Raw genomic sequence first — 20,840 nt, forward strand, 5'->3', positions numbered from 1 at the left:
GGTGTCCAAACACTGATACTGCCACCTGTGCCTAAGAGAAGCCAGTGGTCTTTTTTCCAGTTTTCTAGGCTAAACTTGAACTTTAAACTCTGTTTTCAAATGTCAGTGACAAAAATAAGAGAAAAAAGAAACTTTCTGTTAGTTTGTAGTTTTTGTAACATGCATAACACCATGATCCCAAATTATAACACAAATTTTAATGTTTTTCATTGTATCTACTGTTAAAATTGATATATCCTCGATATTTGTCTCTCGATATATCGATACAAAATTGTCCATCAATGACAGCCCTAGCAATAAGTCAGTGGTGACAAACACAGTACCTTAAATTAATGTTAGAAGCTAGCACATTTTTCAATAGTTATAAGTTAAATTTAAACTCATTGTTTCAAATAAAGTTCAAAAAGAAGAACCATACAGTCGAAACAAGAAACAAAATATTGCTGTTTGGAACCTTGACACACATTTTTAGTAGCAAACAATACCTAGAATATCTTCCTCATTCTATGAACAGCAACAATTTAACGAGCGTTCAAGTCTCAGATGACTAAAAATACTGCAGTATAAGTAATTTATTGAAATAAATTAGAACATGCATGAATCAGCCATACATAATTCATGAAAAAAAAAATCTTCCTTTTCTAAGGTGTTCCACCCATCAACATGTAAAATTTCAACCAATTTCTACCAAATTTTGTCAACAAATTCTATTATATTAATATAGACTTAATCATCAATCTATAAATTAAAGTTTGAATGGTCACTGAAGTCCAGTTTCCACATCTTGAAATTTTATCATTCGCAGGGATTAGAAATTCACAGTCAACAACAAGAGCTGTCGGTATGACAGCAACGCTCGACTATTCTTAGTGCTTGATAATAAAAAAAAAAGAAAAAAGAAAAAAAGAGCCTTGATAATAAAAAATTTTCTAAGTTTACAAAAGGGCAAAATTTTTCTTTAAATCCATGTTACAGTTATAGGCCTTGGAGAGAGTCCTATTATGCTCTCAAAGAAGAGTATAATATTTCAACTTGTTTCAAAGCCAGATGTCAATAGAATATGAAAATATCTAAGGTGGTATGCAAACTTGTACATAAATTCTAAGTCAAAAAAGGGGCATAATTCTGTCTAAATGCTTGATACAGTTACCTCCTCCTGTCTACAGGTTGGGGTCATGATGGTGAACAAGTGTGCAAAGTTTCAAAGCCATATGTCAATGGACTTTGAAAATATTTGAGGTATTTCAAAAACTTTAACGTAAATTCTAAGTAAAACAAGAGGGCCATGATGGCCCTGAAATCGCTCACCTGTATAAAGGCCCCCGGGGCGGGGCTAATTTTAACCCAGGGGCTTTTATTTGAACAAACTTGGTAGATCCCCATTTGAAGATGTTTCATGATAAATATCTAAGCTCTAGCTCTAAGAAAATTTTTAAGTTTTTACTATACACATATAGTGAAAAACAATGACCCCCCCCCCTCTGTGCGGGCCAATTTTGTCCCCAGGGCTTTTATTTGAACAAACTTGGTAAACACTCACTAGAAGATAATTCATGTTTAATATCTTAACTCTAGCTCTTTGGGCTTTTTAACAGAACATTTTTTAAGTTTTTACTATATACATAAAAGGAAAATCAATGATCCCGGGGCGGGCCAATTTTTTAACCCCAGGGCCCTTAATTTAACAAAAATGGTAGACACCCATTAGAAGATGTTTCATGCTAAATATCTTAGCTCTAGCTCTTAAGATTTTTTTAAAAGAAGATTTTTTGTGTTTTAACTATATACATAAAAGGAAAAACAATGACCCCCTGGGGCGGGGCCAATTTTGACCCCAGGGCTTTTATTTGAACAAACTTGTTAGACACCCACTAGAAGAGGTTTCATGCTTAATAGCTAAGCTCTAGCTCTCTGGGTTTTTTAAAAGAAGATTTTTTAAGTTTTACTATATGCATTATAGGGTAAATCAATGACCCCCTGGGGCGGGGCCAATTTTGACCCCAGGGCTTTTATTTGAACAAACTTGGTAGACACTGATTAGAACATGTTTCATGCTAAATATCTTAGCTCTTTGAGTTCTTTGAAAGAAGATTTTTTAAGGTTTTACTATATGCATATAGGAAAAACAATGACCCCCTGGGGCAGGGCCAATTTTGACCCCAGGGCTTTTATTTGAACAAGCTTGGTAGACACTGACAAGAAGATGTTTCATGCCAAATATCTAAGCTCTACCTCTTTGGGTTTTTTAAAAGAAGATTTTTTAAGGTTTTACTATATATGCATATAGGGAAAATCAATGACCCCCCGGGGCGGGGCCAATTTTGACCCCAGGGCTTTTATTTGAACAAATTTGGTAGACACCCATTAGAGGATGTTTCATGCTAAATATCTTAGCTCTAGCTCTTATGGTTCTTTAAAAGAAGATTTTTTTAAGGTTTTACTATATGCATATAGGGAAAATCAATGACCCCCCGGGGCGGGGCCAATTTTGACCCCAGGGCTTTTATTTGAATAAACTTGGTAGACACTGACTAGAAGATGTTTCATGCCAAATATCTAAGCTCTACCTCTTTGGGTTTTTTTAAAGAAGATATTTTAAGTTTTTTCTTTCGGTTGCCATGGCAACCAGAGTTCTGCATGGAATTAAATTCTTTGAACAATTTTTAAAGGTGACCACCAAAGGAACATTCCTGTGAAGTTTGGATGAAATTGGCCTAGTGGTTTATGAGGAGATGTCATTTAAAGTAAAAGTTTACGGACGGACGGACGACGGACCGACGGACGCCATAAGAAAAGCGATCACAAAAGCTCACCCTGTCACTTTGTGCAAGGTGAGCTAAAAAGGGGGCATAATTCTGTGTAAATGCTTGATACAGTTGTACATATTAAGGCCATGATGGTGAACAAATATGCAAAGTTTCAAAGCCATATAACAATGGACTTTGAAAATATTTGAGGTACAGTCGGCATCGCACTTGCGGCCACCTTTATTTAGCGACTTTTTTATTAAGCGGCCGCATAAAATCCCTACCGATGATTTTTACTATTTAATTTAATTCTATTAAACGACTATTTTATATCGCGGCCAGCGGCCACTGAATGTCGGCCCAAATGTACAAAATTAAGTGTTAAAGTATCTATTAAACGGCCGTGACAAACAATCTTCCCTGCGGGCATTCTCACCTGTGTAATTAGCGAGTAAGTTAGATGTGTACAAGCAAACAAACAAATATTTTTCATGGTCATTGGTCACAAATAATTGTCGTTTAAAAACGAAATGAATAACAATTGCAAACGTTTCAAAATCGGATTTTCCGATCGTAATATTTATTGTGACATATTTTGTCAGAGCAATAACGTATCTCAACACCGCATTTGCATAGTTTTGTCATGTGCTCAGAGTGACCTCCCTTAACGAAAATGACGTCGGATCGAGCGAAAAAAAGACAGACAACTAATAAGACCGGATAAATTGTATGAGGAAATCGTGCATGGAATTGAGTCTGAGTAAATAGCAAATGTCATCGATTGTAGTCGAAATAAAATCGTGAAACGTAGTGGACTAAACATTACAAAACTGAGCCTTTCATTGCTCATGTAGGTGCTCATCTGATGCTTTATAAAATACATGTAGTATCCCTATAAATATGACCCTTCGACAAAAAAAGACAAAAAAATCCTAGATCTCTAAAAATTTTATTGAATTTGAAATGGGGGTAGTGTGAAAACTAATTGTTGAAAAAATCAAGAAGTTTAAAACTCATTGCATAAAAAATTATCTGGATCTCTGGCTGATGATTCTAAAGTATTATCAGCAGGAAATGTGTATGAACATATTAAAAATATAAGACAATATGCTTTGTTTCATGGTCAAAATGACCTGTTGACAGTATTATGAGCGTATGTACACAAATTTCTACTAAAAAACAAAAACAAACAATATTGATGACTTTTATTTTTAGAAAAGGCATAAATGTAATTATAAAACTGTAATGCATACATAATATTGTATAGTTTTGTTTTTATAAAAAAGATGTTAATATATCTATGACTTGTCAAAATAAATCTCGAATTTTCCAGAATTCTATTGAGAGACCACTTTATTAAGAGACCACTTTTTGGCAGTCCCTTGAGTGGTCTCTTAATACAATGTTGACTGTATTTCAAAAACTTTAATGTAAGTGGTTAAGCCGACGCGCTCGGGTGACTACAATAGCTCTACTTATTCTTATCAAATTATAGTCAGGCTAAAAAGGAGAAAGTTTTTTTACCAAAACTCAGTTTTATCGTTTTTTTTTTTTGGTTTTCATGATATATTCGTCAGATGCAATTGATCTACCTTTCCCAATTTCCTGAATAACTAACAAGTAATTACCTATTTCTCGGTATTAAGTGACCAAAAACTTAAATTCCACATATTTGAATGAGCAGTGAGAGGCAAATCGGACTATTGGACTTAATAATGTTTGAGATTGTCACAGAGAAATTTTGCCTCACTCCATGATCAAACCAACGACCCCTAGATAACTTATATAATGCCCTCCCAATTGAGTGAAGAGAGCAGACACTAAACCTGGACCAATATGCATAAAATTTGTAAGAAAACACATTAAAACTTATAAAAAAAATCATCAAAGTTGAAAAAAAATCTGATGAGATTGTTCTTAGCACTCAAGTTTAGTAAAGAAAGGGCTATAAAGTTAAAAATTAAAGCGGAATTATTCAGAAAATATCTATTATTTCAAAGTAATGTATCTTGCTTGACAACCTGCAATTACTGACCCAGAAGACATATGTATTATCTTTCATGTCTTATAATATATCTATTAAAAGGAATCATGTAACAACTGTTCTCAGAATAAATGGTCCGATTACACATTTTTTATATTCTTTGACCCCTGTATGTGTGACCTTGACCTTGGCTGCAGGGACCTTAATTTTGCACGCAACACTGTCTCACAATAATGAACGTTTGTGCCAAGTTATATTGAAATCCCTCTTTGCATATAAAAGTTTTGTTCCGGACAAGCATTTTTCATTGACCTCTAAGTGTGACCTTGACCTAGAGACCTGGTTCATGTGCACAACACAGCTTCTTAAAGTGATGAACATTTCTATGAATTTTCATTGAAATAATCCTCTATGCCTATACTATGGTGATGTGCTCTGGACAAAATTGGACATTGCCAGACCGCCAGCCTGCCTGGGGTAAACTTTAATACGACCCATTTTTCAAAAGGGCGTATAAAAAACAGGTTTGAAACACAGTTCTGATTCCCAGTCTCAAATAAACACGCATTTCTGCAAGCTCAGATCTTAGTGTTTGTAGCTAAGCATGGATAAATTGCTTCTCAGAGGGCTAAGGGTTCTTTTGTTTGTTTGCCACAGGTCTGACTCGAAGTCTCGAATAGTGCAAAGTAAACCATAAGAATAATGCATCATGATATAAATGTCAAGATTCATGCACATCATGTTGCTTAGTCTGTACCATCAATATGATATGACATCAACTGTGTTCCAGCTGATATCCATCCAGAAAATTATTAGTAATACATTAATCCGCAAATGAAACAAAAGTACTTTAACAGTACATATTTCCAGACACTTCCTCTCACTACATAGTAAATTATTAAGAACTGACTTACCTTTGATATTTTCAGAAGTGACCACTTTTGTCTATTTAAATGCTATCAAATTTGCCGTAAGTTACAGACATCTTGTTAATATTTTTGAGCAATAAATGTTTTACAAACAGACAAGAAATCATTCCCAAAGAGAGAGAGTACAAAATAAACTAGATAAAAACACTTTAAGACCTACATGCTCTTATTTATTAAATAGTTGGTTCTATTTTGGTTCAGAAAACTAAAATAAGCAGCCCTTGTGAATCTGTAATCACTAAAATACTGCGCAATTTGTGGACAAGAAATTGACTTTTAGCCGTGATATAGACATTTCCAACGGAACTGAATGTACTTAACAGCAAAAGCTAAACAAACTTAATTTATATGTCTCATTGTTTTACAGAAAAATGTTCATGTCTGTTCAAAAACATAAAAGTTACCACTCTTTAAATTAATGACCTTGACCTTTGACCTACTTTCCACTCTTGTCTTTTCTTATTGCACCATTGTTGAAAAGAAGTTTTAGTATTATTTTTTTGTAAAAAATGATCAGTCCTATGAAGTTCAATTTTACAAGTGAACCAAGTGTGCGATGAGGGGACATCATTTATCCTTCAGACTGCTTGTTGCAATAAATATACCCCTGTAACCAGTTCAGACCAAGGTCAGCCATCAAATCCATGCTGTCTGATCATGGTCAGACTATTCAATCTGTACATATTACATAAATGTTACATTAAAGGACAAAAGAGTTTTGTCCAGATTAAAACATGGACCAGCCTGTTTCAGATCTTCAATATTGGTAAATGTTAACACTTTGTATCTATATTCTGTGCTGGTGCCAACTGGCAATGATTTGTCCAGAAGACTGTGTAAAAGGACAACCTTATGATCATTCCTAAAGAATTCTATAAAAATCACCCAGTGTTAGCGGAGAAGATTATTAATTTCTATTTTTAGATCTAACAGACATGAGTTGATTTGCAGACCAGTACAATTATAGTAAAGGACCATTCCTGTAAACTAAATTTACTTAAGCCCTATATTAGCCATTTGATTTGAGGACTGATGGCCAACAGACACATAGCAATTACAGTTAGCTATCTTTAATAATTAAGCTTAAAAAGTGTTATTAAAACACAAGGATGGAAACAACTTCACAAAATCCCAGTCCCACAAGCATTTTCACAAGAATACCTTTTGTCTTTAACTCTCGGGTCTTATTCAATAACATGCTGTCAATAAGACAATACAATTACGAAGATTACCTTTATCCATTGCGGCTTTGTCGAAAAACAATCTGTGATAATGCTTTCCTAGATAATTCTATGAGACAATAAATGGCAACTCATGTAAAAATATGTCCCAATATTATACATGTGTATTGTTACTTGTTATTAATCCTAAATTTCAAATTTTTATGGTACTTTCTTATGGCTTTTAAGAATGGTCGATGTCAGATTAAATGACAGCAATAAATAATTTTTTACGTAAACAGAAATGCCATGGTAACTGTACTTAAAGTCTTCTGAAAAACATACTTACATGACCCATAGGTATATATCCTGCTTAACTAATATAGAATAAGGAAACATAGGATGTCAAGCCTCATGAATGTTTTAAATTTCAGACTTTTACAACTATATAATTAAGGAATATAGACTTCTCCTTGTCTCCATAGCAACCTTATTCTTTAATCGATTACTTTATCAAACTTAAAAGGAACATTTTAATATAAGATTTGGGTAATGAATCATTATTTACATTACTATTATAATGAAAGTCTGGGGAAAAAACACTTGTTTTTACCCTGCCCCTGCCCTGGCATTTATTGAAAAAGATATAACCAAAACTTGAAGTAAAATGTAGCGTCTCTTTTGCAAACTCAGACAAAAAGAAAAAGAAAAAGTCTAAATGAGTGAGTCAACAATTAATGTTGCTCCATGGTAATTCTTTGTCATTAAAGCTACAAACATGAGTGAAATATGTAGAAACATCTATTTTTAGCCTCACTGACCTTGAACTTGACCTAATTTCAATGAAAAATGACAATAGGGTGGTATAAATGACACAAAGTATCTAAGATATCAGTTGATATTACTGAATGAAGTTGCAAGGAAAAAAATTACAAAAGGATATAAATTACCAGCTAGCTAGGGCAAACTTGTAAAAAATATATAACACTGAAAAATGGGGAAACATATTAATAAGAACCCTTTCCAACACTAGGAAAACAACAATATTATTATATAACATGTAATATTAATAAGACACCATCTTTTTTTTCTGCACACGAGAGCAGATTCCATCTGAGTTCCAACCTCATCAGAAAAGTTAATAACCATTTAAAATGATATATCTAAACCATTCTGCAGAATGGAAATACATAAAATGAAGATAAGAGATGATTCACGTGCTTCTGTAATGATACCTTGAAACATCGAGCAGTTATACAGAGAATACACAAAAAACCCCTACACCATTAAACATTTAGATAAATCATCCACTTGGAAGGAGAAAAACAATCATTATCTAGTGGTAACAGCAGTTTCATTCAATCTGCTGTATTTAATAAATAAATGCAAGTGAAATATAAAATTATTCATTAAGGGTAAAAATTTATTCGTTAGTTAAAAGAGTAACATTAAGGTTATTACGGTTTACCCAATTTGGGAATAGACCAAAAAGGACAGCACTGAGTTTTCCTAATTTCCGAACATGGATGTAATCGTTAAAAGACATGTTATCTGCAGCTTATCTAAACTTTCACTGGCGAAAAAAAAAATAACCCCAAAAGAGTAAAATTAAACAACTGTCCAAACACACATACAATTAAAATATTAAATTATCGTAATATTGAAGTTGCCTCTCTATTTTTCCCTATCTGAATAAAAGAAAATAATAATTTTATTAAACTTAAAATTAACAATAGTATTTTTAAGCCCCTGTTATTAAGTGATCAAATCTTTCTCTCGTGATTCCTTTCTTTGCTTCCAATGTTTGCAAAAAACATTGTGGAATTCAAATTAAAAAGGGGTTTAAATAAAAAATTTGAGTCTATTTTGGCGTTCCAATCTTATGACTATAACCAGTAATTATCAATTTTTCCACATATGGTGCCTCTGACTCCTAATCCAACAAGACATTTGCATCAGCTCTGGGAGACAATCTATTTTAACCGTAAGACTCCAAATATGAGATCAATTATTGTCACAGAGAAATTATGCCTCGCGTACGATCTAACCAGCGACCCCGGGATAATCAATTTGATGCTCTCCCTATTAGGACAAGTCTGTAGACATTCAGTGATAAATTGGCAAACAAGAGGGCCAAAATGGCCCTAGATCGCTCATCTGACCAATCAAACTCATCCGAGCCAAGCATCCTGACAAAGCTTGATGACAATTGAGTCAAAAATGTGACCACTACAGTGTTTACAAAGTTTTCCATATTTGGGCAGTGTGGCCTAGTTTTTGATCCCAGGTGACGCATATTTCAACTTGACCTAGAAATCATGAAAACAAACTTTCAGACTAATTTCCAGGATATTTGGATCAAAACAGTAGCCACTTGAGTGTTAACAAGATTTTTCTATTTTTTGCTCCTGTGACCTTAAGTTTTTCATCTGAGATAACCCATGTTCGAACTCATCCAAGCAATTACATATAGACAAGCATCCTGACAAAGTTTGATGATGATTGAGTCAAAAATGTGACCGCTAGTCAGTGTTAACGAACAATTTAATTTTTATGTTGACTATGTTCTAACCATGATCAAACTTAACACTGCTTATTTTTGTTAATTGGTGGATCAATCGTATCTCAACCATCATAACTTTATGCCTGGCTGACAATAACTCAGTTTTTACAGCAAAAAATTGACATTTGTAAAATTTTATGGCAATGACAACATTATCATTCCAGTTTAAACTTCGGTGACAGCTGCTGCTATTCTTGAATGAAAAAAAACATTGATCAAAGATATCGGTAAAAGTATCATAACATTTCAAAACATTTCTATTTTGAGAACACATTAAGATATTTTCCATAGATTACTTTCCAACACAATCATTTAACTAAGTTGTTAGAAAGTCACTTGTTTGACAAAATTTAATTCTAGGGAAGTTACTTTTTAAACTTTTTAAAATACAAGGAAAGTAACTTAGTAACAAACTTAAATCAGGGGAAGTAACTTGGTTAAAATACTAAAACAAGGGGAAATAATTTGGAAAACAACTAAAATATAGAGCAAATAACATGGTAAATGAAAATAAATATCAAAATGCACAATCCATGCTCCTAACATAATGATATTAACTACAAATATAACAACATATTTGTTAACTTGTTTTTTAAGAATCAAAATAAAACTAATTAACACAACATGACATTAACTGCTAATAATAACAGCTCCTACCATGGCCCAAAAACAAACATTCGATAAAAGACGCTGCTGCTTACCGGCTTCACTAATAATGTATCTAAATAAGAGGAATTAACTTAGTAAAATCTATTAGAAACATAGATGTTTAGTGGTGACTCATAATTGTTGTTAATGCATATTTCATGTAGACAGAGATGAGCTTACAATTGTCTCAAACTGAGAAAAATGAATTAATTATTACCATATATGACCTAATACATCCTTTTGTGACCTTGACCTTTGAGCAGAGGCAATCTTGACATGTTGGTTAAGGTCATTGACAAATTATCACTTGGTCCCCGCCTCTACGTTGGTTTGAATCTCTCTAAGAACATTGCGCAAGGAAAGATATCAAGTTAGCAAGAGAAAGGCCAAAGATTCTACAAAGGTGCTACCTGATAAAAACAACAACCACAAAAGCAACAAAATAAACAGTAACAATAAAAGCAGAAACTGTGAAAGAGGCCCCCCTACCCCCCCTGCCCATTTGTAATGAGATAGGTTCACCATTTCAACTCTAGCTGCTTGAATGACATGAGACAGGTTCACCATATCAACTATAGCTGCTTGAATGACATGAGACAGGTTCACCATTTCAACTCTAGCTGCTTAAATAACAGGAGACAGGTTCACCATTTCAACTCTAGCTGCTTAAATGACATCATCATTTCAACTCTAGCTGCTTAAATGACACAACACAGGTTCACCATTTCAACTCTAGCTGCTTAAATGTCACAGCCATCCCTGCAGCATTATAGCCAGGCCAGCGCAATAAGCTGACCAATACAGTCTATATAGTTGGCATTAATCTTTGCCACCCAGGTCAAACTACCCAGCTGTGCTGTCTTAAAAGGCTCTTATACTATTGGTGGCTCACTTTAATTTGTATTTTGATATTGAAATCCATTATTCTTCAAATCAACTGTTCCAAATTCAAACCAGGGCAAATTTTTAACACAAATTAAGCAAGTTTAGAGGGCTAATTTTGTTTGTCTCCAGAAACTACAAATGAACTGTTCTTAATTTAAAAGAGGACAAGTTCATTACACTAATTCAGTAGGGTAAGGGTTAGGGTTAAGTTAATGTAAGTTGATGAAAAAAAAAACGGCCATTACAAGCTCAAAGATCTGTCAGACAGGTCATCAAAACAAAGACAAAATAGTACACTGCATGGACGAAAATCTTCTACCAGACAAATCACACTTACCATTTATTTCAGACAGGATATATCAAGATTTTTCACTAAAAATTTAGGAAATTTACTATATGGTTATTGGGGCTATGTCAGGTATTCAATTTATTCAAAATGTTTTGATATGCCAAAGCTTGATTCTGAGATATTTTTGTTCTGGGTCAAAATCTCGCTTCTAGAGGCCAGATATTGCCCAGACACGAAAATGGCACAGTATCTCAGTGCACAGTACAATTAGTTGGACTTATTAGTATTCAATTATATTTAAACAGAACAATATTTTCAAAACAGCCTTGACATTAATTTTTAATCTTTCAATATACATGGACACCTTCACTACATTCATTAACATGCATCGTGAATTTACTGCTGTTACACCTCCACCCCAATTCCCCCCCCCACAGTGCAAGTGTCAAGTCAACATCAGTATCCAACATTGGACTTTGATGCCAAACTATATCAATAAAAATATATCAATTGTGAGTAATTTATTCCTTAAAGGATGAGATAAAGTGAATAAAATTCAATTTCAAGGACTATTAATTTATCTTTACAAGCTTACATTATATTATATTTATACTACAATATTTCAAATTGATTGACTACTTTTTTTATTATTATTAATGTAACACATTGAAGAGAGATCAAACATGCTTCTATTACCTGTAGTGCTGGAACCAGTGATTGGAATTTTATCCATGATTTGGGTTACGAAATCCAGCGCCACTTTGAATGATTTTTATATAGCTCCACCCACTTTTTCTTTGAATGAGATAAATTACCTCACTCAGTTCCGACAGATTTATAATACAACATCAATTCTACACATTTAACAAATTTAACTTAAAACCTTCGTTTACAAATGAAACAATTTATCCCTCACTGCACACTGAAATTTTCACATAAGAAAAAAAACAACACAACTTGTATTCCGTTTCGAAGAAAATCTGGAAAACTGGTTTTTCTTCGGCAGCGGATGTTATTTCTTGACAATAAACAACCAAACTCTGCTAAATTCCAACCGGCATTTTTTGTATACCATCAAAGGGCCTGTTGCCAAGCTTTTTACCAGTTTAATATCACTAAGTTGGAAGAAGTACTCGGGTTTTCGGTTTTAGTGTTATCTACCCATATACAAGTCTATCTCAAATTTCAAGTTTCACAGCATGACAGAAAGAGATGCTTTACCATAAATTTTGTAAGCTATAAAATTTATTATAAACAGCATGTTAAATGTATGCCAAGAGAGAGAGAGATATTTTTTTTTTTGGCTACTGACTGTTTCACTGCTCACTCTATTATACAAATGCTTTCGCTACATATACACCTGTGGCCATCAGGTGTGCATTTCACTTAAATTAAATGAAAAGTAATCAACGCAATCTATTAAACAATCTCGAAAAAATATCACACATTAACACATATATTTCACTGAAACTAAAACGCTCCCTCAATGAACATTAGAAAAACACGAAAATAACCACATTTAAACCATTTGTATTTATTTATACAACCACATAACAAAACTCTGTTAACTTAGTTATACATAAAACAATAACACTTTGGGATAATTTGAAATATTTTCCCTCTTTTCGAAACTTTAATCCAATTTTAAACCAGATACATTAAAAAAAAAAAACCCATATATATTGCCACAAAACACCAAGGTTATTTTCTGAATTGTTGAGATAAAATGCTTGTAATCCAACAGAGAAATACAGCTAATAATATAAAGAATGTGGCCGAGTTAAGTGGAGCATAAATGTTGTTCTTTTTTTTCACCAGCATCTGTTGTTGATTACATATGATGGTACATAAATTATATGCATAAGTATATATAGCGTATTTATATTTTAAGATGGTTTATGAATTTTTTCACCCTCATAATCCACATTAGGGGGTAAGTAATTACAGAACAGAATATTGCCCTATTAAACTAAATGGTATGTAAAAACAGCAAGAAAATATAATTTATAACAGTCTGTGGACTGTAGCATGGTACATGAATATGACCTACATAAAAAAATTCTGGTTAAAATTGAACCGGAACTGTCCCTAGAGATATTTGACCTGCTTATCGACAGTGAGACCTGCTTTTAAAATGTACCAGAACAATCTCCAGATTATAATTCAGGGTGATATTTGACCTGCTTGTAGACAGTAAGACCTCCTTATAAAATTTCTGGTTTAAAGTGTACCAGAACAATCTCTAGATTATAATGCAGGGTGTTATTTGACCTGCTTCTAGACTGTAAGACCTCCTTATAAAATTGCTAGTTTAAAATGTACCAGAACAATCTCTAGATTATAATGCAGGGTGATATTTGACCTGCTTCTAGACTGTAAGACCTCCTTATAAAATTTCTGGTTTAAAGTGTACCGGAACTATCTCTAGATTATATTGCAGGGTGATATTTGACCTGCTTGTAGACTGTAAGACATACCTGTTTATAAAATTGCTGGTTTAAAATGTACCGGAACTATCTCTATACTATAATGCAGGGTGTTATTTGACCTGCTTCTAGACGGTAAGACCTCCTTATAAAATTGCTGGTTTAAAGTGGACCGGAACCATCTGTATAGACTATAATGCAGGGTGATATGTGACCTGCTTCTATGGGCTACTTATAAAATTTCTGGTTTAAATTGAACTTGAACCATCTATAGACTTTAATTTAAGGGGATATTTGACATGCTTGTAGAATATAAGACTGCTTATTTAATTTCTGGTCTAAAGTGAACAGTCTGTAGACTCTAACATGAAATGCTTATAAAACTTCTGGTTTAAAGTAAATAGTCTGTAGACTCTAACATAAAATGCTTATAAAACTTCTGGTTTAAAGTGAACAGTTTGTAGACTAACATGAAATGCTTATAAAACTTCAGGTTTAAAGTGAACAGTCTGCTAAGACTCTAACATGAAATGCTTATAAAACTTCAGGTTTAAAGTGAATAGTTTGTAGACTCTAACATGAAATGCTTATAAAACTTCTGGTTTAAAGTGAACAGTCTGTAGACTCTACCTTGATATGCTTATAAAACTTCTGGTTTAAAGTGAACAGTTTGTAGACTCTAACATAAAATGCTTATAAAACTTCTGGTTTAAAGTGAACAGTTTGTAGACTCTAACATGAAATGCTTATAAAACTTCTGGTTTAAAGTGAACAGTCTGCTAAGACTCTAACATGAAATGCTTATAAAACTTCTGGTTTAAAGTGAACAGTTTGTAGACTAACATGAAATGCTTATAAAAATTCAGGATTAAAGTGAACAGTCTGCTAAGACTCTAACATGAAATGTTTATAAAACTTCAGGTTTAAAGTGAATAGTTTGTAGACTCTAACATGAAATGCTTATAAAACTTCTGGTTTAATGTGAACTGTTGAGTCTGTAGTCTCTAATATTGAATGCTTATAAAACCTCTGGTTTAAAGTGAACAGTTTGTAGACTAACATGAAATGCTTATAAAACTTCAGGTTTAAAGTGAACAGTCTGCTAAGACTCTAACATGAAATGCTTATAAAACTTCAAGTTTAAAGTGAACAGTTTGTAGACTAACATGAAATGCTTATAAAACTTCAGGTTTAAAGTGAACAGTCTGCTAAGACTCTAACATGAAATGCTTATAAAACTTCAGGTTTAAAGTGAACAGTTTGTAGACTCTATCTTGATATGCTTATAAAACTTCTGGTTTAAAGTGAACAGTCTGTAGACTCTACCTTGATATGCTTATAAAACTTCTGGTTTAAAGTGAATAGTTTGTAGACTCTAACATGAAATGCTTATAAAACTTCTGGTTTAAAGTGAACAGTCTGTAGACTCTACCTTGATATGCTTATAAAACTTCTGGTTTAAAGTGAACAGTTTGTAGACTCTAACATAAAATGCTTATAAAACTTCTGGTTTAAAGTGAACAGTTTGTAGACTCTAACATGAAATGCTTATAAAACTTCAGGTTTAAAGTGAACAGTCTGTAGACTCTAACATGAAATGCTTATAAAACTTCTGGTTTAAAGTGAATAGTTTGTAGACTCTAACATGAAATGCTTATAAAACTTCTGGTTTAAAGTGAACAGTCTGTAGACTCTAACATGAAATGTTTATAAAACTTCTGGTTTAAAGTGAATAGTTTGTAGACTCTAACATGAAATGCTTATAAAATTTCTGGTTTAAAGTTTTGTTTGTTTGTTTTGGGTTTTAACGTCACATCGACACAGTATATGTCATGGTTTAAAGTGAACAGTTTGTAGACTCTAACATGAAATGCTTATAAAATTTCTGGTTTAAAGTAAATAGTCTGTAGACTCTAACATGAAATGCTTATAAAATTTCTGGTTTAAAGTTTTGTTTGTTTGTTTTGGGTTTTAACGTCACATCGACACAGTATATGTCATGGTTTAAAGTGAACAGTTTGTAGACTAGACTCTAACATGAAATGCTTATAAAATTTCTGGTTTAAAGTAAATAGTCTGTAGACTCTAACATGAAATGCTTATAAAATTTTTCTGGTTTAAAGTAAATAGTCTGTAGACTCTAACATGAAATGCTTATAAAATTTCTGGTTTAAAGTTTTGTTTGTTTGTTTTGGGTTTTAACGTCACATCGACACAGTATACGTCATGGTTTAAAGTGAACAGTTTGTAGACTCCATAAAGCCCGTCTCACACAAAACACGATTGGACACACGATTCCCATACGGTATACTCGGTTATACACGGGTTGACTGGTACGAGTTTTGAGCGCTCCAGCCATGCTTGTGGATTAGTTGGCACGAATTAGACTCGAATATAGCACGAGTAATGTACGAATTGAGCACCGGAAATTACTCGGTCAAGCAAGGTTAAAATCAACAACGATTTTCATACGAATACATACGGACTGTTTGTACGGTTCCAAGTACGGTCTAGTACGGTCTGGTACGATTTAAAACACGACATTTACTCGATTTACTCGACTTTCACAGGGTTTACATAGGGTCCCGCCGACTTTTGTTCGAGTTAGGCTCGAAATATGCACACATTTGTGTATATTTTTCATATAAATTACCCATTTTTGATGACTTGGCACTTCATGAATTTTCGAAAATTTTCAGCGACGAACACCTTTAGTATAGATCATTAACATCAATAAATGAATAAAAAGGTGAAGAAAATGTAAAAATGAATGTGTCTTTTTTCTGTGGTGCAGCGGTTTGCTGGAGGGCATTTGGAGTTTGAAATCCCTGGGAGACTATGGTCTTATTGTCGGTTGGTCCTCCAGCTTATCAGAGTCAATAAGTTTGGAGTGGTGGGTGGGCCTGGATGGCTTTTTCTTGTATTCCTTCTATGCGTCCAAACCTTCTTCTTTGACACATTCTAGTGTGATGCATCAAGTACTCTTGGTATGGTAGCAGCAGTTAGTTTGTGTTTTTGTAACGTTTCTTGCTGAGGCCGTGTTAGAAGGGTACGAGGCCGTGTGAGACCCTGTATATCCGTACTTTTTACTGTTCTTGGCCATGTATGTTTCGTATATGAACCGTATTGGTCGCTACTATGGCGATCGTATGAAACCGTGTGTGCACTCATTTGAATTCGTACCGTGATGATCTTGTGACATTCGTGGTGTTAATCGGGTGTTGGATGTAGGACTTGGGACATCGGTCTTTTCGAACGATTCCATACGATTTATATACGACATTGATACGGTTGGGCTCACTCGTGGAGTGGACTTCACATACGGCTGTATATACGGTCTCATACGGTCTCTTACGGTCTTGTACGGTCGCTTATACGGTCATACACGGACATGGCATCCGTACCAGTTTTTTAAAAGTTTTAAAAATCATACACGGCTTACACGGATACACTCGAATGGCCCGAGTGTAACTCGGATAACGCTACGGTTTGTTCGGTTGTATGTACGGTTTACACAGGTGGCCAACCGTGTAAGCCGTGTGTCCTGTGTGAGATGGGCTTAACATGCAATGCTTAGGTTTAAAGTGAACAATCTGTAGACACTGTAAATGAAATGCTTATAAAATGTATGGTTTTAAGTAAACATGCTGTTTGTAGACACTGTAACATGGAATGTTTATAAAATTTCTGATTTGTAGACTCTATAGAATAGAATGCTCATAAAATTTCTGATTTTTAATAAAGTGAACAGTTTGGGAGATCTAAAGATAAAATGGGAAGGGAATAAAAATTTTTGGTTTTTTAGGGAAAGAACAGTTCCCGACAATTTAGGATAGGGAAACAGATCGCCCTTTTAAAATTTCTAGTTTGAAAAAAATAAAACCCTTTAGATGAAATGTAAAGGAAAAAAAAGTTTAAGAAACTTTCTTTTAAAATTTCTTGGGGGATATAAAAAAACGGGTTTTTTGTCTGAAAGGTTTTTAATTTATATCTTGCCAGTATTGAAAAAGGAAGAAATTTAAAACAAACACTTTTCAGACAGAAAAAAAGAAAAGAGAAAAAAAAATAAACTAAAAAAATTTGGATGGAGTTTTTCTGAAATTTAAATAATTTCCCAAATTAAAAAACCCTTCCTGGCTTGCATAAAATTTCCCAAAAATGTGAAAAATCTCTATTCAGGGGGTACAAAAAAAAAACACTCCCTTTTCAAAAAAAGCTTTATTTAAAAATCAGAAAACCATTTACTTTTTTAAAAAACTTTGGGATTAAGGGCAAAAAACTCTTTCCCTAATTTTTTTCTTTTAGTAATAAAGGCCTTTTCCAAAAGACTTTGGGAAACAACTTTGATTAAAGGGGAATAACTAAAGTCATTTTTTTTACTTGAATAATAGCCTGTTTAAAAATTTTGGGAAACAACTTTGGGATTCAAGGGCAATTAACTCTGTCATAAGTTTTACTCCAAGTAAATGGCCTTTTAAGAGTTGAAAAAACCTGTGCTCATTAAATTTAATGGTAAAATTAGTTTTTTAAAAAAATAAAAGAAAAATGTGGGACTTTCCCCTTTTTTATAAACACTGCAAAATTATTGAAAAAAGCGCAACATGAACAATCAATTTTAAAAATTTTTTTAAATTGCCAAAAATTTTAAAAATTATAAAAAATGGCACAAAGGCAACTGGCCTTGAATTCGTTTAAAGGGGTGCACCCAAAAAATTAAAAAATTTCAAAAAAAAACCTAACAAAATTTTAGACTTTTCCTTTTTTTTTCTTTTTTTTGGTCTGATGTCATGACAAAAGGGATTTTTACAAAGGATTTAAAAAAGGGTAAGGGTTTTCCTTTTAACCCATCTTTAAGGGTTAACTAAAAATATCAATTGTAAACATATAAACTATTTTCAAATGACAAGGAAAGCCAAATCGGGAAAAGCAAATTTTTTGTGGTATGATGCATGACCCTTTTTAAACTAACCGGGCCCTTTCCCCAAAATTCCCCTGTAATCTTTTTAAAAGACCCCCCGATTCTTCTTTAATTCCTAAAGGGGGAATTTGGAGGAAATTTTTTTAACATTGCAAAAATATTCTCAAAATAACTGCTTTTTCATTTTTAAAAATAGATTTTTAAATTTACAAAACCCCATTCTCGTGGGCATGACATTAACAAAAATTTTCTATATATTCTAGGAGTTAACTAAAAGAAACATTTTTGATAAAAACAAGACTTAAACCCCTAAATTTTGCAAAACTTTTTAAAAACTGATCACAAGGGGGATGAAATTTTTTCTTTAACAAAAAAAGAAAAAAAAATTTGGGAAAAATTTTTTTTTTTTGGTTTTAAAAAACGCTCCAAAACAATTTAGGTAAAATTTGGGCCCGAAACGGAAAAATGATATTGGGTAACCTTTAGGTTTTTACAAAATTAGGGAAAACCAAAGGGGGGATTTAAACCAATTTTAGTCTCTTTTACTTGCTAAAACTAAAAAAGATGCATCAATTCCAGTAATTTGAACCCAAATTAAATCCCCTCTTAAAACTTTCAAGTTAAACCGGTGGGTAAATTCTAATGCCTTAAAACTCATAAAAAACAAAAACCTCAGCCACAAGAGGTTTTTGGAAATAGAAAAAATTTCAAAAACATAATTTTTATGGTTTAAAAACCCGGGAAAATTGAAACCCAAAAGACCCTTAGTCCCCAAATTTCCCCAAACTAGCCCGCTCATGCCCTGCAGACTGACCAGGCTTATACTGTTGCTTTTGGGCTGGGGTTTTAAAAATTACCCCAAATTTTTTCTTGCCAAAACCCTTAGTTTTAAATTTTTAATAAAAATTTACTCAAAAAAGAAATCGAAAGAAATTTTTTAAAAAAAACCCCTTAAATTTTTTTAAAATTTCCCAATTTTAAATTTTTGGGAAAAAAAAGGGGGTTTTGGGGTTTTTTTTTAAAAAATTTAATAATTTTAAAAGGAAAAGTTAATTTTAAAGGCCAAATTTTAAAAAAATTTTTAAACAAAAAAACCCCTTTTAAAATTAAAATTTGGGGAAAATCTTTTTTTCAAGGGGGGAAGCACCCAAACCCCCTTTAATTTTTGTTGGGGGGTTTTCCATGAAAAAACGAAAATATTTGAAAAAGGGGGAAAAAGGGAAAAAAAAATTATGTTAAATTTCCAATTTTTTTAAAACTTTTAAAGATTTTTTAAAAGAAACCTTTCCTTTTTTGGGAAAAAAGGGGTGGGCCCCGAATTCCGCTCCCTGAAAGGAAAAAAAAAAGGCGGGAAAATTTTCCCCAAGGGGTTTTTTTTAAAATTCAGAAAACCCCTGAAGATGGGGTTTTTTAAATCAAACTCAGTATTTTTTTAAAAAATTTTTTTGGAAATTTAAAAAATAGGGGTTTAAAAACCCAAAATTTAACCCTTAGGGGGAAGGCCGGTTTTGGGGTTTTTTGAAAAAATTTTTAAAACCCTTACCAGAAATTTTTTATCCTTTAAACAAACCTGCAATTTGGGGTTTTTTCCAAAAATTTTTTTTTTCCCCTTAAAAAAACAAAAAAAATTTTGCCCAAGGGCAAAAAATTGGGAAACATATTTTGAAATTTTAGGTCAAATAAAGCCCTCTTCTTTTTGGGTTTTTTTGTTTTTTGTTTTCCCCCTAACACTACAAAAAAATCAAAATGGGGGGGAATTTTCCCCCGGGGTTTTTTTTGGAAAGGGAGAAACCCCTTTTAAAAAGGGTAAATTTTTGCCCTGTCCTTTTTTCAAAAAAGGTTTTTGGTCTTATTAAAGGGGAAAACAAGAAACCCTCCCGGGCCATTTTTTCCCCCTTTTTTTTCAAATTGGAAAAATTGAAAGGTTTTCCCCCGGGAAATATTTTTCAACCTTTTGGCTTTAAAAAATTTTTTTAAATTTTTTAAAGTGATAAAAAACCCCTTTAAGCCCTTTTAAACCCCCCGGGTTTTTTATTTTTAAAAACTTGGTGCACCCCCAAAATTTTTTTAAAAAAAAAAAAAACCCTTTTTTTGGGTGCCCTAAAAAGGAAATTTTTTGGGTTTTTTAAAAAAAAAAGTTTTTACTTTCCCGAAAAATCAAGGGGCCCCCCCGGGGGGAAGATTTCCCAGGGCTTTTATTTGAAAAACTTTTTAGCACCCCTTTGAAAGTTTTCGCTAAAACCCACTTGTTTTTGGGGCCTTTTAAAAGGATTTTTTAATTTTTACTTTAA

At 33.0% G+C, this 20,840-nt stretch overlaps 1 protein-coding gene across 5 annotated transcripts in view; it reads right to left on the minus strand.

Annotated features, from left to right (window-relative positions):
- The window catches only part of LOC132757366 (nuclear hormone receptor HR96-like), a 224,083-nt gene that overhangs the window by 153,819 nt on the left and 49,424 nt on the right, over positions 1–20,840 (minus strand). The window contains exon 1 of one of the 5 annotated variants that reach the window (XM_060748621.1): positions 11,902–12,891. The exons of 2 other annotated variants lie outside the window; for them this stretch is intronic. In XM_060748621.1, coding sequence (XP_060604604.1) covers positions 11,902–11,938 — 37 coding nt within the window. In that variant the 5' untranslated portion in view covers positions 11,939–12,891. Of the gene's footprint in view, positions 1–11,901; positions 12,892–20,840 lie in introns of those variants that run through there. 2 more of the 5 variants (XM_060748620.1, XM_060748628.1) reach the window with 2 other exon arrangements.

This window comes from Ruditapes philippinarum, unplaced genomic scaffold, assembly GCF_026571515.1.
Source record: "Ruditapes philippinarum isolate M1 unplaced genomic scaffold, ASM2657151v2 ctg617_1_1_1_1, whole genome shotgun sequence".
NCBI lineage: Eukaryota > Metazoa > Mollusca > Bivalvia > Venerida > Veneridae > Ruditapes > Ruditapes philippinarum.